Source organism: Eublepharis macularius, chromosome 15 (genome assembly GCF_028583425.1).
Source record: "Eublepharis macularius isolate TG4126 chromosome 15, MPM_Emac_v1.0, whole genome shotgun sequence".
NCBI lineage: Eukaryota > Metazoa > Chordata > Lepidosauria > Squamata > Eublepharidae > Eublepharis > Eublepharis macularius.
Genome location: NC_072804.1, coordinates 58,232,531 through 58,258,167, shown reverse-complemented (window position 1 = coordinate 58,258,167; position 25,637 = coordinate 58,232,531). Strand labels below are relative to the sequence as shown.

At 55.9% G+C, this 25,637-nt stretch overlaps 1 protein-coding gene across 9 annotated transcripts in view; it reads left to right on the top strand.

Annotated features, from left to right (window-relative positions):
- SIPA1L3 (signal induced proliferation associated 1 like 3) overlaps positions 1-25,637 on the top strand; it is a 51,414-nt gene that overhangs the window by 21,104 nt on the left and 4,673 nt on the right. For 7 of the 9 annotated variants that reach the window (XM_054998760.1, XM_054998759.1, XM_054998756.1 and 4 more), the window contains 17 exons: positions 8,060-9,742; positions 10,360-10,490; positions 11,137-11,325; positions 11,617-11,791; positions 11,926-12,029; positions 12,137-12,294; positions 13,066-13,642; positions 13,774-14,048; positions 18,004-18,243; positions 18,573-18,722; positions 20,314-20,444; positions 21,427-21,545; positions 21,646-22,025; positions 22,640-22,864; positions 23,660-23,822; positions 24,111-24,312; positions 24,745-24,888. In XM_054998760.1, the coding sequence (XP_054854735.1) occupies positions 8,341-9,742; positions 10,360-10,490; positions 11,137-11,325; positions 11,617-11,791; positions 11,926-12,029; positions 12,137-12,294; positions 13,066-13,642; positions 13,774-14,048; positions 18,004-18,243; positions 18,573-18,722; positions 20,314-20,444; positions 21,427-21,545; positions 21,646-22,025; positions 22,640-22,864; positions 23,660-23,822; positions 24,111-24,312; positions 24,745-24,888 (4,765 nt within the window). In that variant the 5' untranslated portion in view covers positions 8,060-8,340. Of the gene's footprint in view, positions 1-8,059; positions 9,743-10,359; positions 10,491-11,136; positions 11,326-11,616; positions 11,792-11,925; positions 12,030-12,136; positions 12,295-13,065; positions 13,643-13,773; positions 14,049-18,003; positions 18,244-18,572; positions 18,723-20,313; positions 20,445-21,426; positions 21,546-21,645; positions 22,026-22,639; positions 22,865-23,659; positions 23,823-24,110; positions 24,313-24,744; positions 24,889-25,637 lie in introns of those variants that run through there. The other 2 variants (XM_054998765.1, XM_054998764.1) reach the window with 2 other exon arrangements.

Sequence of the window (25,637 nt, the reverse complement as noted above, 5' to 3'; positions counted from 1 at the left end):
TATATACCGCCCTTCAGGACAACTTAATGCCCACTCAGAGCGGTTTACAAAGTATGCCATTATTATCCCCACAACTAACACCCTGTGAGGTGGGTGGGGCTGAGAGAGCTCTGAGAGAGCTGTGACTAGCCCAAGGTCACCCAGCCAGCTTCAAGTGGAGGAGGGGGGAAACAAGCCTGGCTCTCCAGATTAGAGTCCTTAGATTAGAGGAAGAAAAGCTCGGTTGAGTTCTCACCTGTCCTTGTCCTGCCTCTTAAGGTCCTGGCACTCCCGGGCTTTCCTTCTAGGGAAGGTGCCCCTTGAGCAGCCGGCCTGCCCTTTTCGCCAGCTGTTCCAGCCGTTCAGTATCCTCCGTGAGATGCAACAGACAGAGCTGAACAGATTCCTTAGACAGACAGAGGCCCTCTGAGTGGGTCTAGTGGGTAGAGTGGAGCAAGACTTGAATGTTGCGGGGCAGTTTCCAGATGGCCTGTGTGGGTTCCTCTTGTGGCCATGGGACACTTGCTGCCTCTTGGCCTCCGTTCCTTGTAGGAAAGATGGGTGTCAAGTTGTTGAGAGAACCTGTGGTTGCCCCAGTAATATGTGCAAAGGGCACAGGGCCTCCCTGCTTGTGACTGGACCCAGGCCTCTGGGGGAATGAGCAGGGCCTCGGCCTCCCTTGGTTCTGGGCTGGCATCAGCATGTGCCTTGGCCTCCACTCCTCAGAGGTGGCCTGTCCCCAAAGCATGGCCCATTCTGGGAGCAGCAGCGAGTGAGCCAGAGGGTTGAACCGGGGGGGGCGGGGGGCGGGTTGGTGACCCTTACCAGGTCAGCATTCAGTGTCTGCGCGCGTGCATGTGCTTCTGGGTGATGACTGGCTCTGCCTGTGCACAGAAGAGGTTGCATCCCACAAGAAGCGAGTACGAGGTTCCTGCCAGCTGGCCCGCCAACTGTTGGGAGTGTGAACAGTCATCGTTGGGAAGTGGTCTCTGGAGCAGCTGCTCTGTTGCTGACCAGCAGTGTGCTTTGCAAGCCTTGGCCTGCTTCTGATCCCTTCGACCCTCCCGCCATAGCTTGGAGGGCTCCCAGGAGCAGAACACGAGCCTGGAGGCTCACAGCACTTCAGGGGCACCCTGGGGCACAGGCCATTCCCCAGGCAAAGGCAGGAGACGGGGCAAAGGGGTGAGGAGAGTGAAGCGCTGGAACTTCTTCCAGGCAAGGAAGAAGTGCTGAGAGTGGGGAGTGGCATCTGACCCGTTCTGGGAAGGCCAGCTGTGCAGCTTGGGAGCATTTTGGGACTCTGCATTGCCCTGGGACTGTTTTCCTGCAATGTCTTTTACCAGCCATCGGGAACTCAGAGTTGAGTATGGTTTCATTCTCTTACGTTAAATAAATTTTATTGGATGAGGTGATATAAAATAGTTGGTTAATACATACAACTTATCCAAATTAAACCTTTCTAAACATATAACCCCACCCCTCCCCTCCCCCTTTTCTCTATTGACTTCCAACAACACTCGAACCCCCAGTTTACTCATATAGATTATTATTTCACTATAATACAGTTATATTATGTTACCCATGATAGAGATCTTATATATATTCCCTTCGTTAAAATCTTACTTAATAAAATTTAAAATCCCTCCAAAGACCACAATTGTCCTTTAACATCGCATTTCTTTTCCAAATATTTCTTAAACTTCTTCCAGTCTTCCAGAACAAATTCTGGATCTTGCTCTTTCAGATTTCTAGTTAATTTGTCCATTTTGGCCATGTACAACAGCTTCCTTGTTCATTCTTCAATATTCGGTACTTCTTCTTTTTTCCAATATTGAGCATATAAAATTCTTGCTGCTACTATCATATAATACAACAATATCTTATCATTTCTATTAACATCTTCTAAATGTAAAGATAGTAATAACATTTCTGGATTTTTAGCAACATTGTATTGTAATATCAAAGACATTTCAGCACAAATTCTAGACCAGAAGTCTCTAGCCTTTTGGCAAGTCCACCACATATGAAATAGAGAACCTTCACGCTCCTTACATTTCCAACATTTATTCGATAACTGTTTGTTAGCTATGGCTAATTTTTTTGGTGTTAAGTACCATCTATACAGCATTTTATAACCGTTCTCTTTAATACTGGTACAAGTTGATATTTTTAAGGTATTTCCATAGTTGTTCCCTGAGTCATCCTGTAAGAGTTTCCCAGGGTGTGGAATGCTAATGGTGGGAGGCTTCACTGTTCTTTTGCATATGGATTGGTGCTTGACGTTTCTCTGCAGGGCTATTGTCGGGTATAGAGTGTTTTGTTAGCCTGGTGTTTTTCAGAACTGGAAACCATGCTCTGTTCATTCTTAAGGTTTGTTCTTTCCTGTTGAAGTTTTGCTTATGCTTGTGAATTTCAATGGCTTCCCTGTGCAGTCTGACAAAGTAGTTGGAAGTGTTGTCCAGTATTTTGGTGTCCTGGAATAAGATACTGTGCCCTGTTTGTGTTAGGCTATGTTCAGCCATTGCTGATTTTTCAGGTTGTCCAAGTCTGCAGTATCTTTCATGTTCTTTTATTCTTGTCTGGATGCTACGCTTTGTGGTCCCGATGTAAACTTGTCCACAGCTGCAGGGTATACGGTATACTCCTGCAGAGGTGAGGGGGTCTCTACTGTCTTTTGCTGATCGTAGCATCTGTTGTATTTTTCGGGTGGGTCTGAATACTGCTTGAAAGTTATGCTTTTTCATAAGCTTTCCCATCTGATCAGTAATTCCTTTGATATATGGCAAAAACACTTTTCCTGTAGGAGACTGTTTTTCCTTGGTTGTTTGATTCATCCTGGGTTTGATTGCTCTTTGGATTTCATTTCTGGAGTAGCCATTTGCCTGCAGTGCGTGGTTTAGATGATTAATTTCCTCATTGAGAAAGTGTGGCCCACATATCCGTCTTGCACGATCCACTAATGTTTTCATTATGCCTCTTTTCTGTCGGGGGTGGTGATTGGAGTTTTTGTGTAAGTACCGAAAAAGCATAACCTTCAAGCAGTATTCAGACCCACCCGAAAAATACAACAGATGCTACGATCAGCAAAAGACAGTAGAGACCCCCTCACCTCTGCAGGAGTATACCGTATACCCTGCAGCTGTGGACAAGTTTACATCGGGACCACAAAGCGTAGCATCCAGACAAGAATAAAAGAACATGAAAGACACTGCAGACTTGGACAACCTGAAAAATCAGCAGTGGCAGAACATAGCCTAACTCAAACAGGGCACAGTATCTTATTCCAGGACACCAAAATACTGGACAACACTTCCAACTACTTTGTCAGACTGCACAGGGAAGCCATTGAAATTCACAAGCATAAGCAAAACTTCAACAGGAAAGAAGAAACCTTAAGAATGAACAGAGCATGGTTTCCAGTTCTGAAAAACACCAGGCTAACAAAACATTCTATCCTTGACAATAGCCCTGCAGAGAAGATTAGCACATCAAGCCCCAATCCATATGCAAAAGAACCTCCTCAGGATACAGTGAAGCCTCCCGCCATTAGCATTCCACACCCGGGGAAACTCTTACAGGATGACTCAGCTCAACCCCACCCCTCCTGAGTGACCTACAAATGACCTACATCTTTTCCACACTGTGACACTGAGAGATCTCTGTCTTTTGGTGCTACACCTCTGAAGATGCCAGCCACAGCTGCTGGCGAAACGTCAGGAACTACAATGCCAAGACCACGGCAATACAGCCCGGAAAACCCACAACAGCCATCGTTCTCCGGCCGTGAAAGCCTTCGACGATCTTTCAATTCTTTACCTTCCTCCATTATTGTATTAATAATTTTCATTTCCTTCCTTCTTTTCAGTTGCCAGGCTAAATACTTTCCTGGTTTATTTGCTCCTTCAAATGACTTCTGCTTTAATGTCTTTAACTTCCCTTCTAGCTCTTTATTACTAATGGCTGTTATTTGATCCTGCAATATTTTAATTTCCTGTATAATCGACTTTTTTCCTGGTCTTTTCTTCAATTGTTCTTTTTAATATATTTTTTCTTGAATTTCTTGCCATTTCTCCTGCTTTCTTTTCTTATCTTTACTGTTAAGTAAGGTTAAATTTCCTCTCATTACAGCCTTATAGGTTGAGACTTCATTGTTGTTATTTGTTACAAAAAAATTGCTTAGTTTCTTCTTCTTCTTTCAAATACTTCAAATTTTCCTGATTTTGTAATAAATCCTCATTTATTCTCCATCTAAATTTTCTTCGACCTATTGTCCATTTCCATAACATTGGATTGTGGCCTGCGCTCACCTTTGGTAAGATTTCCACTTTTTTGTCAATAGAGTCAAATCTTTTGTTACCCAAATCATATCAATACGTGAAAATGATAAGTGCCTCGCGGAGTAATATGTAAATTCAGTACTTTTTGGATTTTCTTTTCTCCATACGTCTTCCAAATGTTCTTGTTGAACTAGTTCAAAAAAAGTTTTTGGTAGCTTCCCTGATTTTTTAACGGTTGTTTTTGCTTTCTTGTCTAATTGCAAGTCCACCACACCATTGAAATCTCCAACCAATATCATCTGATCAAATACATCCTGGTCTAATTTATTCAATAAATCTTTAAAAAATTGGTCTTTTGCTCCATTTGGCGCATAGAGAGCTATTACCAATATTTTTTTTCGTATTTATATTTATTTCCACGGCCACATATCTTCCATCTTGATCCTGAAAAATTAATTTTGATTCTACAGCCTCCTTTACATAAATCACTACTCCTTTCTTCTTTTGTTTAGATGCTGATATATATTCTTTCCCCAATTGTTTGTTTTTTAAATATTTTATATCTTTATCTTTAATGTGTGTCTCTTGTAGACATACTATATTACAATTTTGCTTCTTTAGCCAATGAAAAATTGTCTTTCTCTTTTGAGGTGAGTTTAGTCCATTCACATTCCACGATATTAATTTGTACTCCATATTTTACATTTTTAATAGTCCAGGAAAGTCCTCTGCATTTTCCTGTAAAATTTTTTCCATTTGCTCCTTTGTTTTGATGATAATTCTCGAGGCTTTGTAATAAAAGCTTAGACCTTCTGGAATTTCCCATCTATATCTGATGTCTTTGTCTCTTAGTTTCTGGGTCAATTCCCTATATTTTTTCCGCTCTTGGAGAATCCGTTTTGGGACTTCTTTCATGATCTTAATTCTGCTCCCCTCCTTTATTAGAGGTTTTTCAAAATGCCTCTTAAGTATCTCTTCCTGCCTTCTCTTTGTCACTAATTGCACAATAATATCTCTTGGTAGCTTTCTCTGTTGTGCAAAAGCCGAATTGATTCTGTACGCCAAATCCATATTTGCTGTTATTTCATCCTTCTCTTTCCCTGAAAATTCTGCCAATATCTCTGTCATCTGTTCTTGTGTGGTTTGAGTCTCAGATTCCTGAATGCCACGAAATCTTAACTGCTTTTCCGTCGCCTTGCACTCCATCTTTGCCACTCTTGTCTGAATCACTTGATTTTCATGTTTCATTTCTGCATTTATGTCATTTGTCTTTTGTTCCACCTGCTCCACTTTTTCAGTTGTCACTTGCAAATCTTCCTTTACTCCCTCTATCTTTTTTGCCAGTGCAGCTACATCGGCTTGAACAACATCTCTCATCTCTTTAAAATCCTTTGCCCACATTTCTTGCATCTTCTGTAACAACTCTTTGTGATTCTCTGCCACTTTTTCCCCCAGTCCTTCAATCGCAGCATCCACCGAAATTTGCCATTCCTTGTCTGCTCCTTCCCCCCCGGCCATTGTGGGGCTCGGTTTTGAGCCTTTCCGCATGTGTCTGCTCTTTCCCTCAAATCCGTGTTGAATCGTTTAAACCTCGCCTTTTCTTAAAATTTCTTAAAGAAAAGGGGGGGGGAGCCTTTTTAAAATCCAAAATGTCGGGTGTTTTTTCTCTATGGTACCATTGCAACGTCTCTATGATTTCTGGTTTAACTTTGTACCTTACTTAAGATGGCGCACTTCCTGTTACCTTTGTTGCCTCCCAGTGGTGTACTTATTTTGCTTCCTTTTTCCATCAATCCTCTTCCCTTTCACTTTGCTGTCCTTGCTAGGAATCCAGTTGTCTGCTCTGCTGTTAACTTCCCGTTTCGCGACGTTTCTCCAGTCCCCCCTCTGCTTTCTCATGCTGGTTATCTCAATTCTAACCGCAGTAAGTATAAACAATTTTTCTTTTCAAATTTTTAGTCCTTATTTACTTCCCCAGCGTCTTCAATTTTACTCTGCTTCCATTACTAAGCGTCTCTTCTTTTATATTCTGTCCATTACTTTGTTTTCCCTTGGTCTTTTTACTGCCGTTCCGTTTTTAAAAGTCCGATAACGATCTTTACCGTTGCCGATTCTGCGGGTTGTCTGTGTTGTTTCCTTTGCTTATTCTTTGGTAAAAGCCGTCGCTGAAGCTTGGTTCTGACGATCTTATGCCAATTTAATGACTCCTGAGGCACTGCAGAGAGAGAAGCTCGCCCTTCTCCGAGGGGACCTCAAGGTGGTGGTGGGAGTCCTTGGTTCAGAACCCCCTCCCTCACCGAGATCACACGCTCTCGGGGGTGCGCAGCGTTCGAGCCCAACTTCTCCCTGAAGTTGGGGTGGAAACGGGCGTTGGAGCGCCTCGCTTTCCAAAAAAAACAGTGTCTCGGACAGCCCGAGTCTTAGGCTGCTTCAGACCGCCAAGAATCCAAACTGGAAGTCGAGTGTGGTTTCATTCTCTTTGTGGGACTAGCCTGGCATAACGTGAGGCATCCGGGGGTCCTTGAGACCGCTTCTGGTGGGCCCGGAGACGAAGTGACAGTCCACATCGATGGCAGGGCGCAGGCTTGCTATGCTCGCGAGGGGCACTGTGGTCGTAGCGAGCCCCGTGCCGTGCCGTCTCTGCTTCCTGCTCGTCTCCAGGCCCCGCCCTCCTTTAAAGCCGTAGCTTGCTTGTGCCTGGAAGGCCCTCCCCGCCCGGACTGCCCGACTGCCGAGGGCCTTCCTTCAGGAGCCACAGCGAAGCTCACTTGGCTGCAGACACAGGGGGAGTGTGTGTGAAGGCCCCCCCTCCCCGCCACCCTCTTTCCAGACGCTCTCCTCCAGGGGTTGAGAGAGACCACCCGGTGGGACTTTCCAGAGTGGTTTAAGGAGCTCCTGTTCTGGAGGGCTTTTGATTTCCTCACCTGAGGTTGGTGCTACAGGGGGTGTAGTGGCTTCCATTTATTCTTTTAATGGTTTCTTAGTTGTGTTGTTAACCACTTGGGGGACCAGAAACAGTTAAAAGGTAGTAGAGATAAACGTAAATGAATAAGTGCATTGGGTACCGTGCAGACTTCAGAAGTGGCACAGCACCTCTTCAAGGATTTGCCAGGAGGACTGGTTTAGCAGGCGGAGAGGTAGGGGGTTGATGTGGTTGAGAAGGGGCAAGCCTGGCGACAGGTGGGTCTGAAACTGATGACAGTCTGTATGATGCTGGTGCCCCCCGCCCCTTGAAATGCATGCAGAGTCACCTTGGATCTTTCTGGCATCCCCCTGCATGTGGCTGCCCGCCATGCTCAGGTGGCTCCAGAGGCCCACGTTTCCTGGCACGTTCCAGGTTTCTGGTGGCAGAAGCTTAATTGCAAGTGTGTGGGCTGTTCCTGTCGAGGCAGTGCAAGGGGGCTGGATTGGGTTCTCTTCGTATCCTTAGGGAAATTGCTTCCCTCCCCAAAGCTTCCCATCTCTGATGCTCTGGCTGTTGTCTAGGGCTCCATGACTGGGAAAAAGTGCCGTGATGACATCTCTTCAGTCTTGGCATTTTGCTTTTGTTTGAATGTCGCATTGGGAGCTGCACAATCTTCGCCTGCCCCTTCTGATTCTGCCTGCCTTCTGTAGCATCCAGTGACCATAAATGTTGTCCAGGTGACAGCTGGGCTTGCTTTCTTGGATTGGCTGGCCCCTGTGCCCCAAGCCCTGGGCAGGCAGGTCCTCACAGCTGGGCAGCTCAGGAGAGTTGGCTTGTAGTCGGCCAGGTCTGAGTCCTCCACTCTCTGGTTAAGGCGCCGTTTTCCCTTCTCTTTCAGGATGGCCCAGAAATTGTGACAACAGGTCCTGTCTCTGGAGTAGCTGGGAGCGTGGGGAGCAGGTCCAGTCCTCACCTTTGTCCTTCCAACGTTGGCGCCTGAGTATTACCGTCTGCGGCAATGGCAGGAGGGAGGCATCCAGTGGCAGGTCCTCCAGTGGGCTGTGGCCGGCTGGTGGCTCAGAGCGCCTTCGTTCCGCACAGTGGCTGAGGCCTGCATGTCCCAATGGAGATGAGCGGAGCCTTCCCACGGGGCGCAGGAGTTAGCGCTGCCTTTGGACTATGACATCACATCGACCTGTTCGTGAGAGCAGCGACGTGGGGGGGCCAGGCTTAAAAGGTGGCGATCACCATTCTCTGGGATTCTGGGCTCAGAATGGCTGCATCAGGCACGCTGACACCACCGCTGCCTCTCGGCCAGCTCCCACGACCCCAGCCGTGCCCAAAATGGGCGTGCGGGCCAGGATTGCTGACTGGCCCCCCAAGAGAGAAGGGCTGAAGGGTGCTGCCATCCCCACCACTGGAGGGGGGGGATCCCAAAACCTGGAGACCCTGGCCTCCGTGCCGCGGAGCTTCCCAAATAGCCAGCTTCCAAGCGGGGCCTTCCCCTCCGGGCTCCGAGGGTTCCAGCACCTGGCCAGGAGGAGGTCCAGGGATGCCGAGTTCCAGGAGAGCAGGCTGTCATCTCCGGGCCGGGGGTTCCTGCCGCTGCGCCATAGGAGCAGCAGCGAGATCACTCTTAGTGAGTGGGGCTTGGAGGAGAGCACGCTGGCCAGCGGCCTGCCCCTCTTCCGAGAGTACGGCAGCACCTCCTCCATTGATGCCCAGGGCGTGTCTGAGCAGAGCTTCTGTGACATTCTGGATGCGTTCCGCAGTGGGAATCTTGCCCCCCAGCCACTGGCGTCTTGCAGGGGCCCCCGGAGCAGCCAGGCTGAAGCCAGGAACCCTCGAGGCCTGGCCCTACTGGGAGGCGAATTCTCCCTGCAGCCCCAGGAGAAGCCCCGCAAGAAGGGTCCCAAAGTAGAGGTGGGTGGGGGGGACTCCATCTTCCGGAAGCTGCGCAGCGGAAGGAGCGAGGCCGAGGCTGGCAAGGCTGTGTCCGAGCCCGAGGAAGGCAAGGGCCAGGAAGGGGGCCGGGCCTGGCAGTGCCCGAAGAGCTTTGCCCACTATGACGTCCAGAGCCTGCTCTTCGACCTCAAGGAGGTGGTCTCCAGGCGGGTGTACGTGGCGCAGAGGAGGAACACAGCCACGGGGGCCTCCGCTGCATCTGCTCTCTCTTCCGCTGCCTCCCGGGCCTGTGGCTCGGCAGGCCTCGAACCCACAGCCTCCTTCCTCAGTGCTGAGGAGCTGAACTACAAGGAGAACCTGGAACATGACCCGGGAGACGACAAGAGCAACGACCTTCTCCTCAGCTGTCCTCACTTCCGCAATGAGATTGGTGGCATGCAAGAGCGCAACGTCAGTTTCTCTAGGGCCTCCCCACTCAGCTCCCCGGGAGGCCGTGCAGGGGGTGGCGAGGGCAGCCCGGCAGAGGTCGGTCCTGTCGTGTACTGCACTAATGCCAGCATCTCTGTGTTGGAGGTCCCCAAGGAGCAGCAGCAAAACGTCAGCAGGCTGAAACAGTATAGCATGGAGCACGCGGACCTGGGGGCCCGCTACTACCAGGACTATTTCTGTGGCAAAGGTGAGTGGCCTGGGCCTCTGTGAGCTCTGGGGTGGGGAGAAGCGGAGGGGGCTGCCGTGCATGAGGAGGGGTCGAGCCCTTTTCTGCCCTCCCCGTCTCTTCAGCGTGCCACTGCGCCCTGCCTCCAGACTCGCATGCTGCTGCCATGAACACAGGCACCTCTGGTGGCGTGTGCCGTCTGGCAGGAAGCAGCGGCGTGGCTGGGCTGGGCTGGGCTGCAGTGCCGACTCAAGCGAGAGGAGTTGGAGGGCAGCGGAGCAAAAGCTGGGAAGCTGGACCTTGGGGAGGGGCGGGGGCCATCTGGAGGGGCACAAGAGAGGGTTTGGGTTGGGGGGAGCGACAGCAGCTGAGCTAGAGGGGAAGGGGACAGAGGTGCAGGGAGCCGCCAGCAACTGCCCCTCCCCCAGGGGTTGAGCTTTGCCTAGGAAGGGCCTCCCTGAGTGGGCAGAGCCTTCCTCTGCGAGGGAGCGAGCGCCCAGGGGGTGGCAGAGCCTGACCACGAAGCCTGACCCCTCCCTCCGCGCTGCAGAGCCTGAGATCTCTTGTCTGCATGCGGGGAGTGGGGGGGGGCTTGCTGCCCCCCCCTCAAAATAGCAGCCTCCCCCCTCTTTCCCCAGAGCATTCCAACTACTTTGGGGTGGATGAGAGGCTGGGGCCCGTGGCCGTCAGCCTCAGGCGTGAGAAACTGGAGGACCACCGGGAGCACGGGCCTCAGTACCAGTACAGGATTATCTTCCGCACCAGCGAGGTAGGTGCCTGTTGCTCTGTGCCGCTGAAGGGGCTTTGGGCCCCCCGTGCAGAACCCTGCAGAGGTGGCCTGGCCTGCGGTGAGGCCATTTCCATCCTTTGTGTTTCTCCTGCTTCTGTGGTGTCCCTTCGCATCACCTCTCCTCAAGCTGATTGCTTAAAATTGCTTAAAAATGTCTCCCCATAGCAGCTTTGGCTGAGCTTTTCTTGGGAAGCCCCCCGAGGGAGGGAGGCCGAGGGACTGGTCTCGATGGTCCACGCTGCTCTCTTAATGGCTGGGTGTCCGTCCCCCCCCCCCCCCCCCCGTGTGCGCCTTCGCTCTCCGTTTTGCAGCAGCAGCCGGAGGCTAAAGTGCTCCTGGTGCCGCCTATGGATTCCTCAGGAGTGCTGGCTTCAGTGCTGCTGGGGTTTGCTCCAGCCTGTCTTCTGGGAACCCCATCCTCGACCCAGCGCGGCACCCCTCTGCCTCTGCCTCAGAGGGCCTGCCCCGGTGGGCCAGCTTAGCTCTTGGGCTTTGAGGCTCTGCAGTGGTGGAGGAAGAGCAGGGGGAACATGCTAAGGGCTGCTTGCTAGCTATGAGTGGCGCTGACTTCCTGCTCCTCTGCCCGGGGGAGGCTCCTGTGACACCCTCTCCATCTGCCCCACAGCTGACGACCCTTCGGGGGTCTGTTCTGGAGGATGCCACGCCCACCACCACCAAGCCCGGCACTGTCCGTGGGCTGCCTCTCAAGGATGCACTGGAGTACGTGGTCCCTGAGCTGAATATCCACTGCTTGCGGCTGGCCCTGAACGTGCCCAAAGTGACGGAGCAGCTGCGGAAGCTGGATGAGCAAGGGGTGAGCGATCGAGTGGCGGGGGGTGGAGGTCGGGACAGATGCCCCTTGGAAGAGGTTGGGCCCCCCTTCCGTGGGGTTACCTGGCCCATGGATGAGTCCGCAGCCAGTGCCCCTCGTGATCTCTCTCCTTTTGCATCTGCCCCTTTCCCACCTCTGGTCCCCTGAAGCTGGACTGGATGTGCCCCTTGGGGGGCGGGGGGGGGAAGCTGAATTCAGCCTAGGGGGCTGGAGCGGCCGTCCTCCCGCTGGGTGCCTCTCACACGAGGAGTGGGCTCCCGCCTGTCTCTGCAGCTCTGCCAGAAGCACAAGGTGGGCATTCTGTACTGCAAGGCCGGTCAGAGCTCGGAGGAGGAGATGTACAACAACGAGGTGGCCGGGCCGGCCTTAGAGGAGTTCCTGGCGCTGCTTGGGGAGAAGGTGTGCCTCCGGGGCTTCAGCAAGTACGCCGCCCAGCTGGACACCAAAAGTGGGTCTCTGCCAGGGGGGAGGGGGGAGGGGGGTCCCCAGCGGCGGCGGCGGTGGCGGCGGCGGCTGCTCTGGGCGGGAGGCCACTGCCAGGACTTCCCTGACTGCGCTCTGGGCCACTGCTTTGCCTTGCAGCTGACTCTACGGGGACCCACTCCCTCTACACCACCTACCAGGGCTACGAGATCATGTTCCACGTTTCGACGATGCTCCCCTACACCCCCAACAATCGGCAGCAGGTAACGGGCCCCGTGCTGGACCAGGCTGCTGCTCCCTGACAGCCCAGAGGACGTGGCTGCGGGCCAAGTTATGTGGCTCCCTAACGTTTTTTTTCTTCTATTGCTAGTTGCTCAGGAAGAGGCACATTGGAAACGACATTGTCACCATCATCTTCCAGGAGCCGGGGGCAGAGCCCTTCACCCCCCAGAATATCCGCTCCCATTTCCAGCATGTCTTCGTCATCGTCCGTGCCCAGAATCCCTGTACGGAGAACGCTTGCTACAGGTGAGAAGGGCCCTGCCCTCCCCACTCTGCGTTTATCAATCTAGCAGTGATTTCCCCCCCCTGCCCCCCCCTGCCAGATGTAGACAGCTTGCAAGCAGCCACAGGGATGGGAGCAAAGAGTCAGAACCAAGCACTGGCAAACCACAAAGCCAGGCCCTTCTAAACACACGGATCGCCAGCAAAGAGGTACACGCATGGGGCCATTGCTGTGCCGCTGTCGAGAAAGGCTTGTGAAGTGTAGCCGCCCACCGCACTGCAGGCAGCAGGGCTGTGTGCCATACTGCCTGGAGGAAAAGCTCGCCCTCTGGGAAGGTCTGGTGCCTCTGCCCAGCTTGAGTGAGACGCCTCCCTCTGCCCAGCGCTTGGCCCCTTGCTGCATCCCAAGGGCTCGGCTTCCAGGGCATTCTGATCTCTCACATCCCCCCCCCCCCGCCAATCCCTGGGGCTGATGATGATCAGGTAGCAGGACAAGGTGCCCCATCCACTGAAGCTCAGCCCAAACAAAACTTCCGATTGGGGTCATGTTCGGATCATGATGAATCTTCTCAGAAAGAGATTTCCACCTGCGGGGTATTCCCCGAGAACACCTCTTCGTATCCCTGCTCTTTAGATTTGACCTTCAAGAAGACGGACATTCCTGGCATACCTGAAGGAAAGCAGTAGAAGGTGGTGGTCTCTCAGATACCTCTAGAGTTTGAGGCAGGGAGAACTGCGCAGGCACGTTACGTAGGGTTCCCTTGATTATATCAAGTGCATTTCTCTTGTCCCAAGTGTGGCTGTGACCCGCTCCAAAGACGTCCCACCCTTTGGACCAGCCATCCCAAGCAGAGCCACTTTCCGCAAATCAGATGTCTTCCGAGATTTCCTGCTGGCCAAGGTGATCAACGCTGAGAACGCAGCCCAAAAGTCAGACAAGTTTCACACGATGGCCACGCGCACGCGCCAAGAATACTTGAAAGATCTGGCTGAGAACTGTGTCACCAGCACACCCATCGACTCCACGGGGAAGTTCAACCTGATCTCACTGGCATCCAAGAAGAAGGAGAAGGCGAAAGCCCGGGTGGGGGCCGAGCAGTACAGCACGGGGGCGATTGCGTGGAGAGTCCTGGCCCAGGATTATTCCCAAGGGGCAGAAGTGGAGTGTGTCCTGGGCATCTCGAATGAGTTTGTTGTTCTCTTGGACGCGGGCACCAAAGAAGTGGTGTTCAACTGCTTTTGTGCTGATGTGATTGGTTGGACACTAGACTCTCTTGCCATCAAGATCTTCTACGGTCGTGGGGACCACATCTGTGTCCGGGCCCTGGAGAGCAACCCAGATGACATCAAAGAGATTGTACAGAGAATGAAGGTGAGGGGCAGTCCTCTTGTGGTCACCAGCATGGTGCCGCTGGACCTTCCCTCTCCTGCACGTTCTCCTGTGGTGTGGGGAGGTCTTCCGCGCATCTCTTCTGGCCCTGTTGCTACTTCTTTTCTTCTTAGGTTATGACCTCTGGCTGCGAGACCGTGGAAATGACGCTGCGGAGGAATGGGCTGGGGCAGCTGGGTTTCCACGTGAAATTTGATGGGACGGTGGCTGAGGTGGAGGAGTACGGCTTTGCCTGGCAAGCAGGGCTGCGGCAGGGCAGCCGCCTGGTGGAGATCTGCAAGGTGGCTGTGGTGACGCTCAGCCACGACCAGATGATTGACTGGCTGCGCACCTCTGTGACAGTGAAGGTGGTCATCATCCCCCCCCATGAGGATGGCACCCCTCGCAGGTAACATGCCTTTCCCCTCCCTTTGGATCATGTCCCGAACAACCCAGCATGACACAGACAGTGAAAGCCCTTCAGAAAACCCCGCCTTGCAGGTTGTCCCAGTAACATACACGGGGGTTTGTTGCGCTCGGGTTCAAATCCAGTGAGGGCCCCGGGGTCAGTCATGTACCTGCATAGAATTTAATTCAGCAAACGGAAGTGCAAAGATATGATTAAAAACGTCCACAGTGTGGTTCAGCGTATAAGTAACATACCCTTGTATGTACACGCCGTCGTAAGCTCACACACATGCTGCTACGTTAGTACGTTTTCTCCCCATATGTAGGCGTGTTTGGGCCCAGAGGCCGTCCTCGGTGGTGTTTAGTCATACCACGCATCTACAGGTAATACATGGTCAGTAATAAAGAACATGACTCACACAAGTCGTGGGGCAAAGGCATGCATTTCCTCCCACAAAACAGCTTAAAATGCGCTCATCCAGGGGATTTTTCTTTTGCCCATAGATCTAAAGTGCATGTAAAAAGAATGCGAAATGAAACCAATTCCAAAATCTAATTTTTAAAAAATGTACCCAATTGAAAAAAAAAGACGGCTAAAACATCCTTGTGTGAGTAATTTTATTTATTATAATCATAAGTATTTTACATTTTTAATTCCCCCCCATGAAATACCTAGACAATAATTATTTAACTCCCTCCCCTCCATTTCAGGCCTATTTTGTGCAGGGTCTGGCCTTTTGGATTTATTCGCTGTGTTGACGGTGTGCTTTGTGTGAATATATACTACTGAGGGAGGGCTTTGGGCCAAAACGTGTCCGGTTCTGTACCTACGGAGATGAAATGTACGAACATACCTGTATACGTGCGAGCTTACTGTGTGTATAGGGTTAGGGTAAGGTGCTTACATGCTGAACCACACTGTTGATGTTTTAAGGCTTATTTTTGCACTTTCATTTCTTGAATTAAATTATTAAAATATATAGCAGTGTTTTATTCATTTGGGTCACATTTAAAGTTATATTTAACTCACTTTCTCTGCTCCAGCCTCTTTGCAGCCCCGTCTTCGGCGGGGCTGTGTTTTCACTCCCCTTTTTTGTGGTCTTTGCCAGTCGTGTAACTCGCAGGGTTGTTGGGAGGTGGCAGGAAGGGGTGTGTGTGTGTAAACACTATTTTGGCTTCTGCTGGTTATTGGGGGTGGGGTGGGGGGGTGAAGGCTGCCCAAAGGGGCCTCAGGATGCAGAGGTGACTGGCTGCAGCCCAGCCCCCCCCCCCAGCAAAAGCACAGTCCCCGTTCCTGATTAGAAGCCGCTTGGCTGAAAAGCCGTGGGGGGGGGCAGCCTCTGCTCTTCTTCCCCAGATCTTTGCAGGGAGGGGAGGGGGCGGGGCAGTAGAAGCCACACAAGTTATGGAGCGTGGGGCCAAGGAGCCCCACACATCTGGCCTGCGCAGCATTCCCACACCTTTTGCTGAGTGCTTCTCTCAGGTTGGGAGGAGGCTGCGCAGAATGTGCCCCCCCCCTGCCCCAGTTTGCTATTGGCTGGCTGGCTGGCTGGCTGTTGGAATGGAGATGGTTCCAAGGCGGCTGCCTCCTGCAGGCCCCCCCCCCCCCCCGCCTCCAATGCCATCACGACTCTTCTGCGCTTCTCAAACTGTCACAGGCTGCCCCTGAGCCTGCAAACTGCAGGTGTGGCCTTTGGAGCAACGAGCCCCCAGCCCCTGCCAACATCTCTGGGCTTCCCACATTGCTTCTGCTGCTGGGTTTAGGAGTGAGAAGAGCCCTTCCCAGGGGTTCTCAGGTCACGCCCCTTGTGGCCTCCTTGGAAGAACTTTTGGGGCTGGGCCAGCAGATGCTCTGCCCCCCCCCTTTTCTGGTCATCTTTCCAAGGCCGCTGTGCTGGTGGCAGCAGTGAGTTCCAAATGTCACACTGTGGGTGGGTGTATGGGAAGACAGGGGGGATTGGAAGGCCCTTCTTGAGCATAGCAAGCCTTTCTTCTAGCTCTCCTCTTCAGAAAGGGCCCCAAACAAGAGAGCTGGTGGGAGGGGTGCAGGCGTTCCAGATCCTGGCCCTGGCCTGGAGTCCTGCCTCCGCCTGGCCGCCTGGTTTCCCGCTCCCTGAGATCAGAGTTGAGCAGGCTTGCCGGGTTCTCCGGGGCTGAAGGTGGGGATGGGGGATTGTGGGTCTGAATAGCACCGGGGGGAGGGGGGCACTCATTTCATGTGTGTGCACACAGCATATGCTCCGGAGAGTCCTGAATCCCTCTGTGAATGATGTCAATTCCTGGTGTGATGTGGAAGCGACAAATCGCACAGAGGGCCACGTTGAACCCGATTACTAACTCCGGGGGCCAGTTTTAAAAAACTGGCCCCTGGACGCGACACAGGAGTGTGCTTCATCCCCCATGTTTCCACATGCCGTCGCCGCCCCCCCCCCCCCCCCCGGCCAGCCAGGTTAGGGTGGTGGAGGCTGAAGGCAGGGGACTGGCAAGCCTGGAGTTGAGATGAGGCTGACGGGAAGTTTTAAAAGGACCCTGAAAGCCTCTTTGACGCCAGAGGAAGCCAGCTGTGGCTGAGGTTCGCTGGTGCCAGAGGCCTGCTTATGGGGAGCGGTCTGCCCAGGCTGGTCCTTTGCACGTACCCTGGTTATGTCCTGGAGGGAAGCCCGGTGTGGTTAAAACCCTGGAGGAGGAGGAGGAGGAGGAGGAGGCAGCTGCTCCAGGACCCCGTAGGTGAAGCAGCATCCTTGTCTCAAGCCAACTTCGCTTGGATTGGTGTGCGGGGCGAGGCTCCCGCCTCTGGCTGGCCTGCACGCACTTCCTCCCTCCTTCCCTTCCGCCCAGTCAGTTTCCCCACGTTGTCAGGGCCAGGATCCGGGCGTGACTGGGCTCAAGCTTGAGCCAGGGAGATGGATGATGGTGTCCTTCCGTAGAGGTGGGGTGTGATGGGTGTTGGTACTCAGCAGAGGGCGGGGTGTGTGTGTTACGTTGGCGGTTCAGTGCAGGCTGTGGCTTCGGGCACTGCCAGGGGGCAGCTTCGTGCAAGGGCTTGCATCTGCCAGCGTGCACAGTGACTTCATGACTGCTGAAGCAGCCTCTGGTGCCCCCGGCTGCAGAGCTGGCGAAGGAAGGGAGGGATCCGCTTTTCAGCTTGCTGCAGCCTGCCCCGTGTGTGCGTGTGCGTTGGAGAGGAGAGGCACGTGGCCCTGAATGCTGGGCTGCCCTGCTGCTTCGCACCACGGCTGCTCAAGGGCCTGACCTCATGGGCAGGCTGGGGGCACCTCCCCATTCAGGGCCTGTCCCCAAGCCAGTCTCCCCGCCCTCGGGCCAGGCTCCTGCTGGGCTGGATCTTCTGGTTTGGCCCAGGAGTGACGGGTGCTGCTCATTCTCCACCCCCAGGGGGCTGATCGGAATGGCAGTGAACACAGGCCGCCCAGAAAGCAGAAGCATCGGGCCGGGGCCGGAGCCAGGGGAGGGGAGGGGGGCTGGGCGCTTGGCTGGCCGTGGGCCCACCCAGGGAGATCTGCACTCGCCTTTCTGCCCTGGTTGCAAATGCTGGGGAGGATTTGGTTAGAACTGGAGCCAGGAAGGCGTGATGGGAGGCGGAGCGGGGAGGAGTCTGCCTCTTGGTCCAGGGCCCTTTCCCCCTACTTCTTGCCTTGGACTCGGAAACACACACACAGACACAACAGACCACCGGAAATATTTAGAGCCAAAAGCCGAGTTCACAACCCTTCTGCCACTGACAGGCGAATGTACAGGGCAGAGTCAGGCCAGGCAGCAGCAGCTCCATCCATGGTGGCAGCTGCCAGGCAAGCGGGCACTGCCCACGCTTTAGGCACTGCCACACGGGCAGGGCCCCCTCAGCTCTGTTGGGCCCGTAGGCCTGGAGAGAGAGAGAGAGAGGCGGAATAGCCGCTGGCTCCGGTCTGCAGACAGAGATCTTCTTTTCTCTTCTCCAGGGGCTGGGCAGAGGCTTTCAAAGTGACCACCATGGAGCCCAAGGTGGAGCCAGAGAGCATGCCGGTGGGCTACCGGCCCCCATACCGCAGTCACTCCACCTGGCAGTGGAGTGGGTCTGCCACCCATAGTTCATCTCAGGCCTCCAAGTGGGGAGAGCAGCCAGCCCCTGGCCACGGCCAGTCCCAGTCTCTCACCAGGACCCCGAAACAGAATGCATCACAGCCCCTGCATGGCAAGAGGTGAGGCCCAGCACCACGCTGGGATGCGGGAGCCTGCGGTCTGAGGCAGCAGTTACACGGGGTAGGGCTTCCCACTGAGAGAGGAGGACTGACCTCTTGGGTGGCGCTTTCTGTCTTTTCCCTCTCACGATGCGGCCAGAGGAGTTCGTGGCCCACAGGTGAGCAGTGCTCTTCCTCACCTTTCCGTGGCCGGTCTGTGCCTTGGGGGCTCCTTTGTGCCATTCTCGCTGGACTTCCAAAACAAGCTTTCATTCATTCTGGGATAACAGGGGAGAGGAAGAGAGAGCAGGCTTGAGCTCTCCTGTTGCTCTCTCCCTTTTGCTCAATAGGCCAGTGAGCTTCCCGGAGACCCCCCATGCTGCATCGCCCTCACCAGCCGGAGCAGAAAGAATACACAGTTACAGGCAGCCCTCAGGCAGCTTTTCCATGCCAGCATCTTCTGGAACAGCCTACACCCGGTACAAACCATCCCCAGAAAGGTATGGAAGGGTAGAAGCCGCCTGGCCCTCTGCCATACAGCCCAGGCTGCGTGGGGCGTATGGGGGTGGTGGTATGGGAAGGCCAGAGACTCTGGGGACCTCCTCAGGTGGATTTCCTCAAGGGCTGGCGTTGGGCTTAGGCTCAGCTTTCCGTTTGTCAAGGCCAGTTCCAAGTGCCCTGAGCCCCCATGAGAGTGAGCACAGCACAGCAAGGCTCCAGGGCTCCTTGGGGGTGGGTTGCAGAACTCTTTGTGAGGAGTGGGGCCAGAAGGGACAGGCGCTGCTTGATGGGTCTTCTGCAGTTTCGGTTAGCAAGTTTAGCACAAGATTTGTGCCTACTGCACAATCCTGAGCCAAGGTGCTGGCTGAGGTGAGAGAGATTGTGATATGCTCTGGTCGGCTGGGGGGGGGGGGACTTGGTTGTTTCGCTCGGGAAGCCCCGCTCTCCGGCTCGCTCGTTCCATTCCTGCGAATGACACCCCAGTGGTGTTAAGTGCACGCAATCCAAATGCACAGGGGTGGGCTGCATCATCTCAGGAGAAATACTGGCATGTTCTGCCCCGCCCTGGCCTTCCCACACCAAAGGGAGGGCCATTGTAGGACTGGAAAGGGTTCCAGAGGACAGGACTTCTCCGTTTGGGGTGGGGGGGAGACTGCAAGTGTCTGAAATGGTGCCTAGTTGCGGGAAGACGGAGAGGGAGCTCTTTCTCTTCCTGTTCCATAACGCTGGAAATAGATGGGCACGCGGACAGAGGGAAGCATCCTCTGGGTGCACAGTTGCTGCCCCAGGAGTGCCCCAGGACAGGGGCTAAAGGAGGCCTCTGCTGGGGGGGCAACAGTTGGAATAATAGTAACAACAACAACATTCGATTTATATACCGCCCTTCAGGACAACTTAACGCCCGCTCAGAGCGGTTTGCAAAGTATGCCATTATTATCCCCACACCAAAACACCCTGAGAGGTGGGTGGGGCTGAGAGAGCTCTAAGAGAGCTGTGACTAGCCCAAGGTCACCCAGCTGGCTTCAAGCGGAGGAGTGGGGGATCCAACCCGGCTCTCCAGATTAGAGTCCCGCGCTCTTAACCACTACACCAAATTGCAAGGGCATCTCACACGAACACACACACACACACTCAGAGGTAACAGGAGGCTGGACTAGATGGACCTGCCTTGGTCTCGTCAGATGTTGGCCAAGGATTTCCAGCATGGCCACTGTTGGGAGTTTCCGTACTCCTGGCAACATGGTAGGTGATGTACAAAACACAGAGGAAAGCTTCGGGGTCTGCCTGAGGTGGAGGAAGCAGCATGCCCAGTAAACTCTCTGGACCAGGAGCTGCCAAACTGAGGCCTCCCTGGCTGTCTGGCTTGAGGGTGGCTTGCCGGGCCCCCAGAAGCCAGAACCAAGAGGCGTTCCACTGGTTGATGCCATTCTTGATGCGCGTCTCCCCCATCTCTCCCTCCTCTTCATTCCCCCCCCCTTCCTGGTTTGGTATTTTTAAAATCTGCTAATGAACACAAGCTGGGCGGTGCCTTTCCCACAGTCTCGCTTCCCCGTCTTGAGCTGTCGCACACACTCTCTCTGCTGTGCACAGATATGCAGCCTCCTGCCAGCGGCCTCTGGTGCCCTTCGAGTCCCTCTTCAGCCATGAGGTGACCTCCAACGGAGACTCTTCCGTGGGGGGGCTGGCCAGTCACCACAGCTCCATGGAGAGGCCCAAACCTGGTAAGGAGCAGCGGGGATGGGGGGGGGGGGTGGCTAGCCCTTGGACTGAGGGCCGGGCCGGGCCGGGCCGGGGCTGAGCATCCCTGGCCTGTTCCAGGCATTGGCCCAACCCCTGGACTGGGAAGCCGCTCAGCCTCTTCAGTTGTTCAGAGGGCGACCAGGGCAGACTGCGAGGTCCCGCCTGAGCCCGAGGCCTCTCTTCAGAGCTGCGGGCCCCTCTCAGAAGCAGGGGGCAGTGATGGAAAGAAGATGCTCTCTGAGGGAATGCAGCCCGCCCACCCCCAGGAGCTGGGCCAAGGCAGGCCAGCCTCGGGGGCTTGTGGGGGTTTCGGGGGCCGCCGCAGGGTGTGCCTGCCCAGGGTCAGCAGTGCAGGCCGAAGCCTTGTGGAGAGAAGATTCCTTCCCTGCCTGGAGAGGTGTGTTTACTGGGTGGAAGGCGAGGCAGAGAAGCTGGCTGCCAAGAGCCCTCCAGGCACCACGTGCCCAGGCCCAGCCCAGGGGCCCCCAAAGCAAATCCCATGGCCACCCCATCTCCCTTCGAGCACGCTCTGCCTTTCCCCGTCAGGCCAGTGTAAAGAGCTCTCCTTGCCCCTTCTCCTGCCTTGGCCTGGGGAATGGCCTGTGCCCCAGGGTGCCTCTCTCTGGGGGTGAAGCTGACAAGCGCCAGCCGGTCTGTCCCTTGGGGGTGACGGAGTCCCTCTTGGCTGCTCACAGGAGGTTGGCTTTGTGGCTCAGCAGAGAGAGCAGGTGGCACTTCCCTCTCTGGGTCCCCCAGGTCCCCCAGGCCGTCGCTTGCTCAAGGGCGACTGGCCGATAGGAATGGAGCTGTTGGGCTCCAGCCCCTCAGGCACACAGCTGGGCATGGATTGGCTTGGGGGACCCCAGCTGGTCATGGCTGGGCCTCCGAGATACCTCTTTCCTGCCAGGCGGCTCCAGTGTAGCCCCTTCCCTCACGGCCTCCTGCCTTCCTCTCTCTCTGCAGAGCCCCTTTGGCATGTGCCAGTGCAGCCCCGCCTGTCTGCCGCTTCCGGGAGCAGCGTGACCAAGAGGCCAAGCAGGCAGGAGCCAGCAGGCAAGGAGTCTCCCAGCCGGCACTCCAAAGTGAGTGGAGGCCGTGGATGGCCCCGGAGAGCGCCGAGGTTTCCTTTGGGCTCAGGCCCCGCAGCCTCGTCACCACAGATGGTCTTTCCCCCCACCCCAGGGCGAGGGGCCGTATTCCAGCAGCCAGTCCGGCAGCAATACCCTGTCCAGCAACGCTTCCAGCAGCCACAGTGATGAGCGATGGTTCGACCCACCCGACCCTGCGGAGGCCGACCCGGACCCTTTGGCCAAAGGGGGCTCCAGTGACAGCGGCATTGATGCCACCAGTGCCAAGCCCTTGCACTTGGACAGACCACCAACGGTCTCCCCTCTCTGTGGCACCACCCTGCAGGAAGGCAGCAGCAGCAAGAGGAGGGAGCCGTCGCCTGCGGTTGGCTCTGGGGGGCAGATCCGGGGCTACCGCCCCAAGGCCTTTGGCCCGGGAGCCAGTGTGACTGCCAGGGGAGGCAGCAGCAACAGCAGCCACGTCAGACAGGCAAGGTCAGTGGGCCCTGCCTGGGCCTTGGAGCTACTGAGACCCCCGTGTTTTCCTCTGCCACCCTTCCTCTGAGCCTGCCCCCCATACCCGGAGTCTCTCCCGCATCTTGCCTACTCTTTGGAGATCGTTGGCCTCGGTAACTGGAGCTGCAGCCATTTACTTGTGGTATACTTGCTCCTGAGCGGGTGCACCGACCGAGGCTGGAAGGCAGCTCTTTGGATCCGCCCCCCTCCGCTTGTTGACCTCTCTTCTAGGGAGATCAGAGTGGATGCCTGAAGTGACCTTGGCAAGGTGCCCATCCAGCACCCTCCATCTTCCTTGTTCTGTGGAGTGGCTCTAGATGGGAGTACTCTGTGTGGGTGCCGGCAATGCACTGACCATCGCCACCCACCAGGAAGGCTGCCACCAGGCTGGGTCCCCAGTAGCTCCTAGCAAGCACCCAGGCCTGGCACCCCACGGGTCAGGCCAACCTTTCCTGGAAATGGTCTCTGGGCTGCTCTGCCCCCCTCCTCCCTCTTGTGCTTCTCCTGGCGGGCGGGCGGGGGCGGGGGGAGAGCTTGACACTGGCTGTCCTCGTTCCCTCTGAGTAGAGGTTTTCTTTCCCTTCCCCTCTTAGCCATAACAGCTGCCGTGCGACTTATCCTGCCCAGGCATACAAAACGCCCACAGCAGATGGCCCACGGGCCCTGCACATGTCGCATTCTGGCTCCTTCCAGCTCTCGGCTTCTGTGCCCAAGTCCTTCTTCTCCAAGCAGAGCAGCAGGAACAGGCACCTGCCGGCGGGGTGGAAGCGGGCTGAGGAGACCCCCGCCAGGCCTGTCTCCTCCACAGACCCCAAAAAGTGAGTTCGAGGCCTCCGGGGGGGGGGGGGCGGGGGCTCCCACTTGCTGGCCTCCTTGTCAGGCTTGTCCCTAAAGACAGGAGACTGTGACCTGGAGCCCCGCCCTTCTGGAATCAGACCCTGGGGCTAACCTAACCATGAACAGTAACTGTGTTGGTATACCCCTCTTGCTTGGCTGTCAGGTTACCCCTTCTGTGGGGTGGGGAGCAGGAGGACAAGCACTGGCGGCCACTCGGTGCAGGTCGGGGCAGTGGGGCTGGCTGCTATGCTCAGAGCCAAAGCAGGATTGCATGCCCTTCTCTTCTGGGGCAGAAAGCAGCCTCCGGGAGCAAAACCCAAGCTGTCTCTGTGCCAAATGCCAGTGCTGTCCTGGAAAGTCCTGTGGGCTTCTGGGCCATGTCCTGCCACCCAGCTTGGTACGTAGCTGAATACGCAGGACGGGTCTGTCTGCTTCTTTCTGGGAGCCCAAATTATGGCCGGGTGTGTGGGTGGGGGTGGTGATGGGTCTGTTGAGTGCCTTCTGCCTGTGGCCCCTCTTGTCTAGTCTCTTCTGACGTGCCCAGGGTGGGGCCTGCGGGGAGCTGTTCCTCCCAGCAGAGGCCCCAGGGTTTGGCACTCCACTTGCTGGCGAATGGGGTTTGGCGATCGGGCGCTGGGGCTCCACTGCAAGCAGCTGCCTGGCTCCTGGCAGAAGGCCTCTCCCCTTCTCCCTTGCCTGCCTGTCCAGTGCTTTTCAGAGAGCCCCCCCCCCGACCTCTTGGAGAAGGATGACTCTGCCCCCCCCCCCCCATGCAGGCACGTTGACTTGAACACCAAGAATGTCTTTGGCCAACCACGTCTGCGCGCATCCCTGCGCGACCTCCGCTCTCCGCGCAAAACGTACAAGTCCACCATTGAAGACGACCTGAAGAAGCTGATCGTCATGGACAGTGTCTCAGGGGAGCAGGAACCGGAGCTGGTGAGCAGAGGGCTGGGGGGACAGGGGGGGAGAGGCCTGAAGGGGAAACCGCGGGCTGTTCCTCCCGCTGTCCTGCCCAGATTGTGCTCCGATCTCAGTATAGTTTGGTCTGGCCAGTTTGGTGCCTGGCATGTGAAAACACTAGAGCAACTTCTGGTGGAACTTCAGTGGCGTCCTTGTAGCTAGGAAAGGAACCTCCCTGTCTAGAGGCAGTCTACCTGTGACGGTTGCTTCACCATGCCTGGCTGGACTGGCGCTCTGCTGTTGAATCGTGCCTTCTGCTCCCAGTCCCCACAGAAAACTCTGCAGCGGACGTTGTCAGACGAGAGCCTCTGCAGTGGGCGACGCGATCCCACCTATGCCAGTGCCTACTGCTTTGAGCAGCCCCTGCCCAACGACGTCCTTTTCACCAGCACCTACCCTTCCACCACCCTCCCTGTGCGGAAGCAGCATCCCACCCCCAGCCATGGCAGCTCCTCAGAGAAGAAGGGTGAGTCTCCGTCTCTGCTGGGCATAAGCGGGACGGGCAGGGAGCACTCTGGGCGAGGGCCACTGGTCAGCGGGGGCAAGGCTGGCCAGCCTGCCTTTGCCGCCGCGGTCTTTTAGTGGAGCTTAAGTGCTGGGAAGTGTGCCTGGCAGGCGGGGCTGGTCCCTCCCGCCTCCCGTTCTCTCAGTGTGGCGGAGATGGCCAGCCTGCAGGTGCCGGGAATAGGAGCCCTTTCACCAGAGGTCTTGTGGGGTGCGCTGCCTGCCCTTGCTGCTTGCTCTAGGGGGCCCCTGCTTGCACGGCAGGAGATCAGCAGCCGGACCAGGGGTGGGGGGTTGGGGCTGGTCTGCTGCTGCCAGCCCCTGCTGCCCTTAGGGTCCCAGAGGGACACACCTGGCCAGCCTTTGACAGGTGGTGGGCTTGTTTCCTCTGCAGCCCCCGTCTCTGCCTCGGAGCTCTCATTGAGCGATGTGCGGGACGTGCCCCTGCGGCGCATTGACCCAGGCCTGATGCCGCTGCCAGACACAGCTGCTGGCCTGGAGTGGTCCAGCTTGGTCAGTGCCGCAAAGGCCTACGAAGGTAAGGAAGCCAGAAGACTGGGACCCGCCCACTCCGGGGATTGTGGTCTGGAGAAGGGCTGTGGCTCGGGGGGGGGGGGGAGCTGCTCGGCACACACAAGGCTGCAGGTTCGAGGCTTGGCAGCAGGGGGTGCGAAAGATCTCCCTCTGCCTCAGACCATGGAGAGCCGCTGCCAGTCAGAGAGGACTAAAGAGCCCCAGGGTCTGACTCAGCAGGCAGCAGCTGTGTGGGGAGGGGGGATCAGGGGCGGAGAACTAAGGCAGTGGCCACAGGTGACGGGCTGGGCTGGGCAGGGAGTTGAGTAGCATCTTGGACTGTGGCAAAGAGGGTTCTGGGGTCCGAGGAGGGGATTTTCTGACCTCCAGACCTGGAGGAGGAGGAGGAGGGAGGGGCTTCTGGGGGGGGGAGCCGCCCGGCCTCCTCTTCTTGCAGTGGCTCTTTGCTGGGCGGCGGGGGCGGCTCCTGCCCTTTGGTGGCCGCCCAGCCTTGGGCCCGAGTGCCGAGGGCAGCTTGGCCTCTTCTGCAGCGGGGCCCGGGGCTGCGGTGTGCCCGGGATGCAGGCGTGCGAGGCGGAAGCGGGGAACCGGCGCTTCGCCGTCTGTGGAAGCGCAAGGCAGCCGGGGCCGACGGCTGGAGTCGCGCCCCTGCGCCCCGGGCTCGCCCTCCTCTCCCCGCTGCTGTGTGGGCCGAGGCCCCTCCTGGCCTCGGTAAGGAGCAGCGTCGCCTGGCCTGGCCTTGCCCGAAGCGGC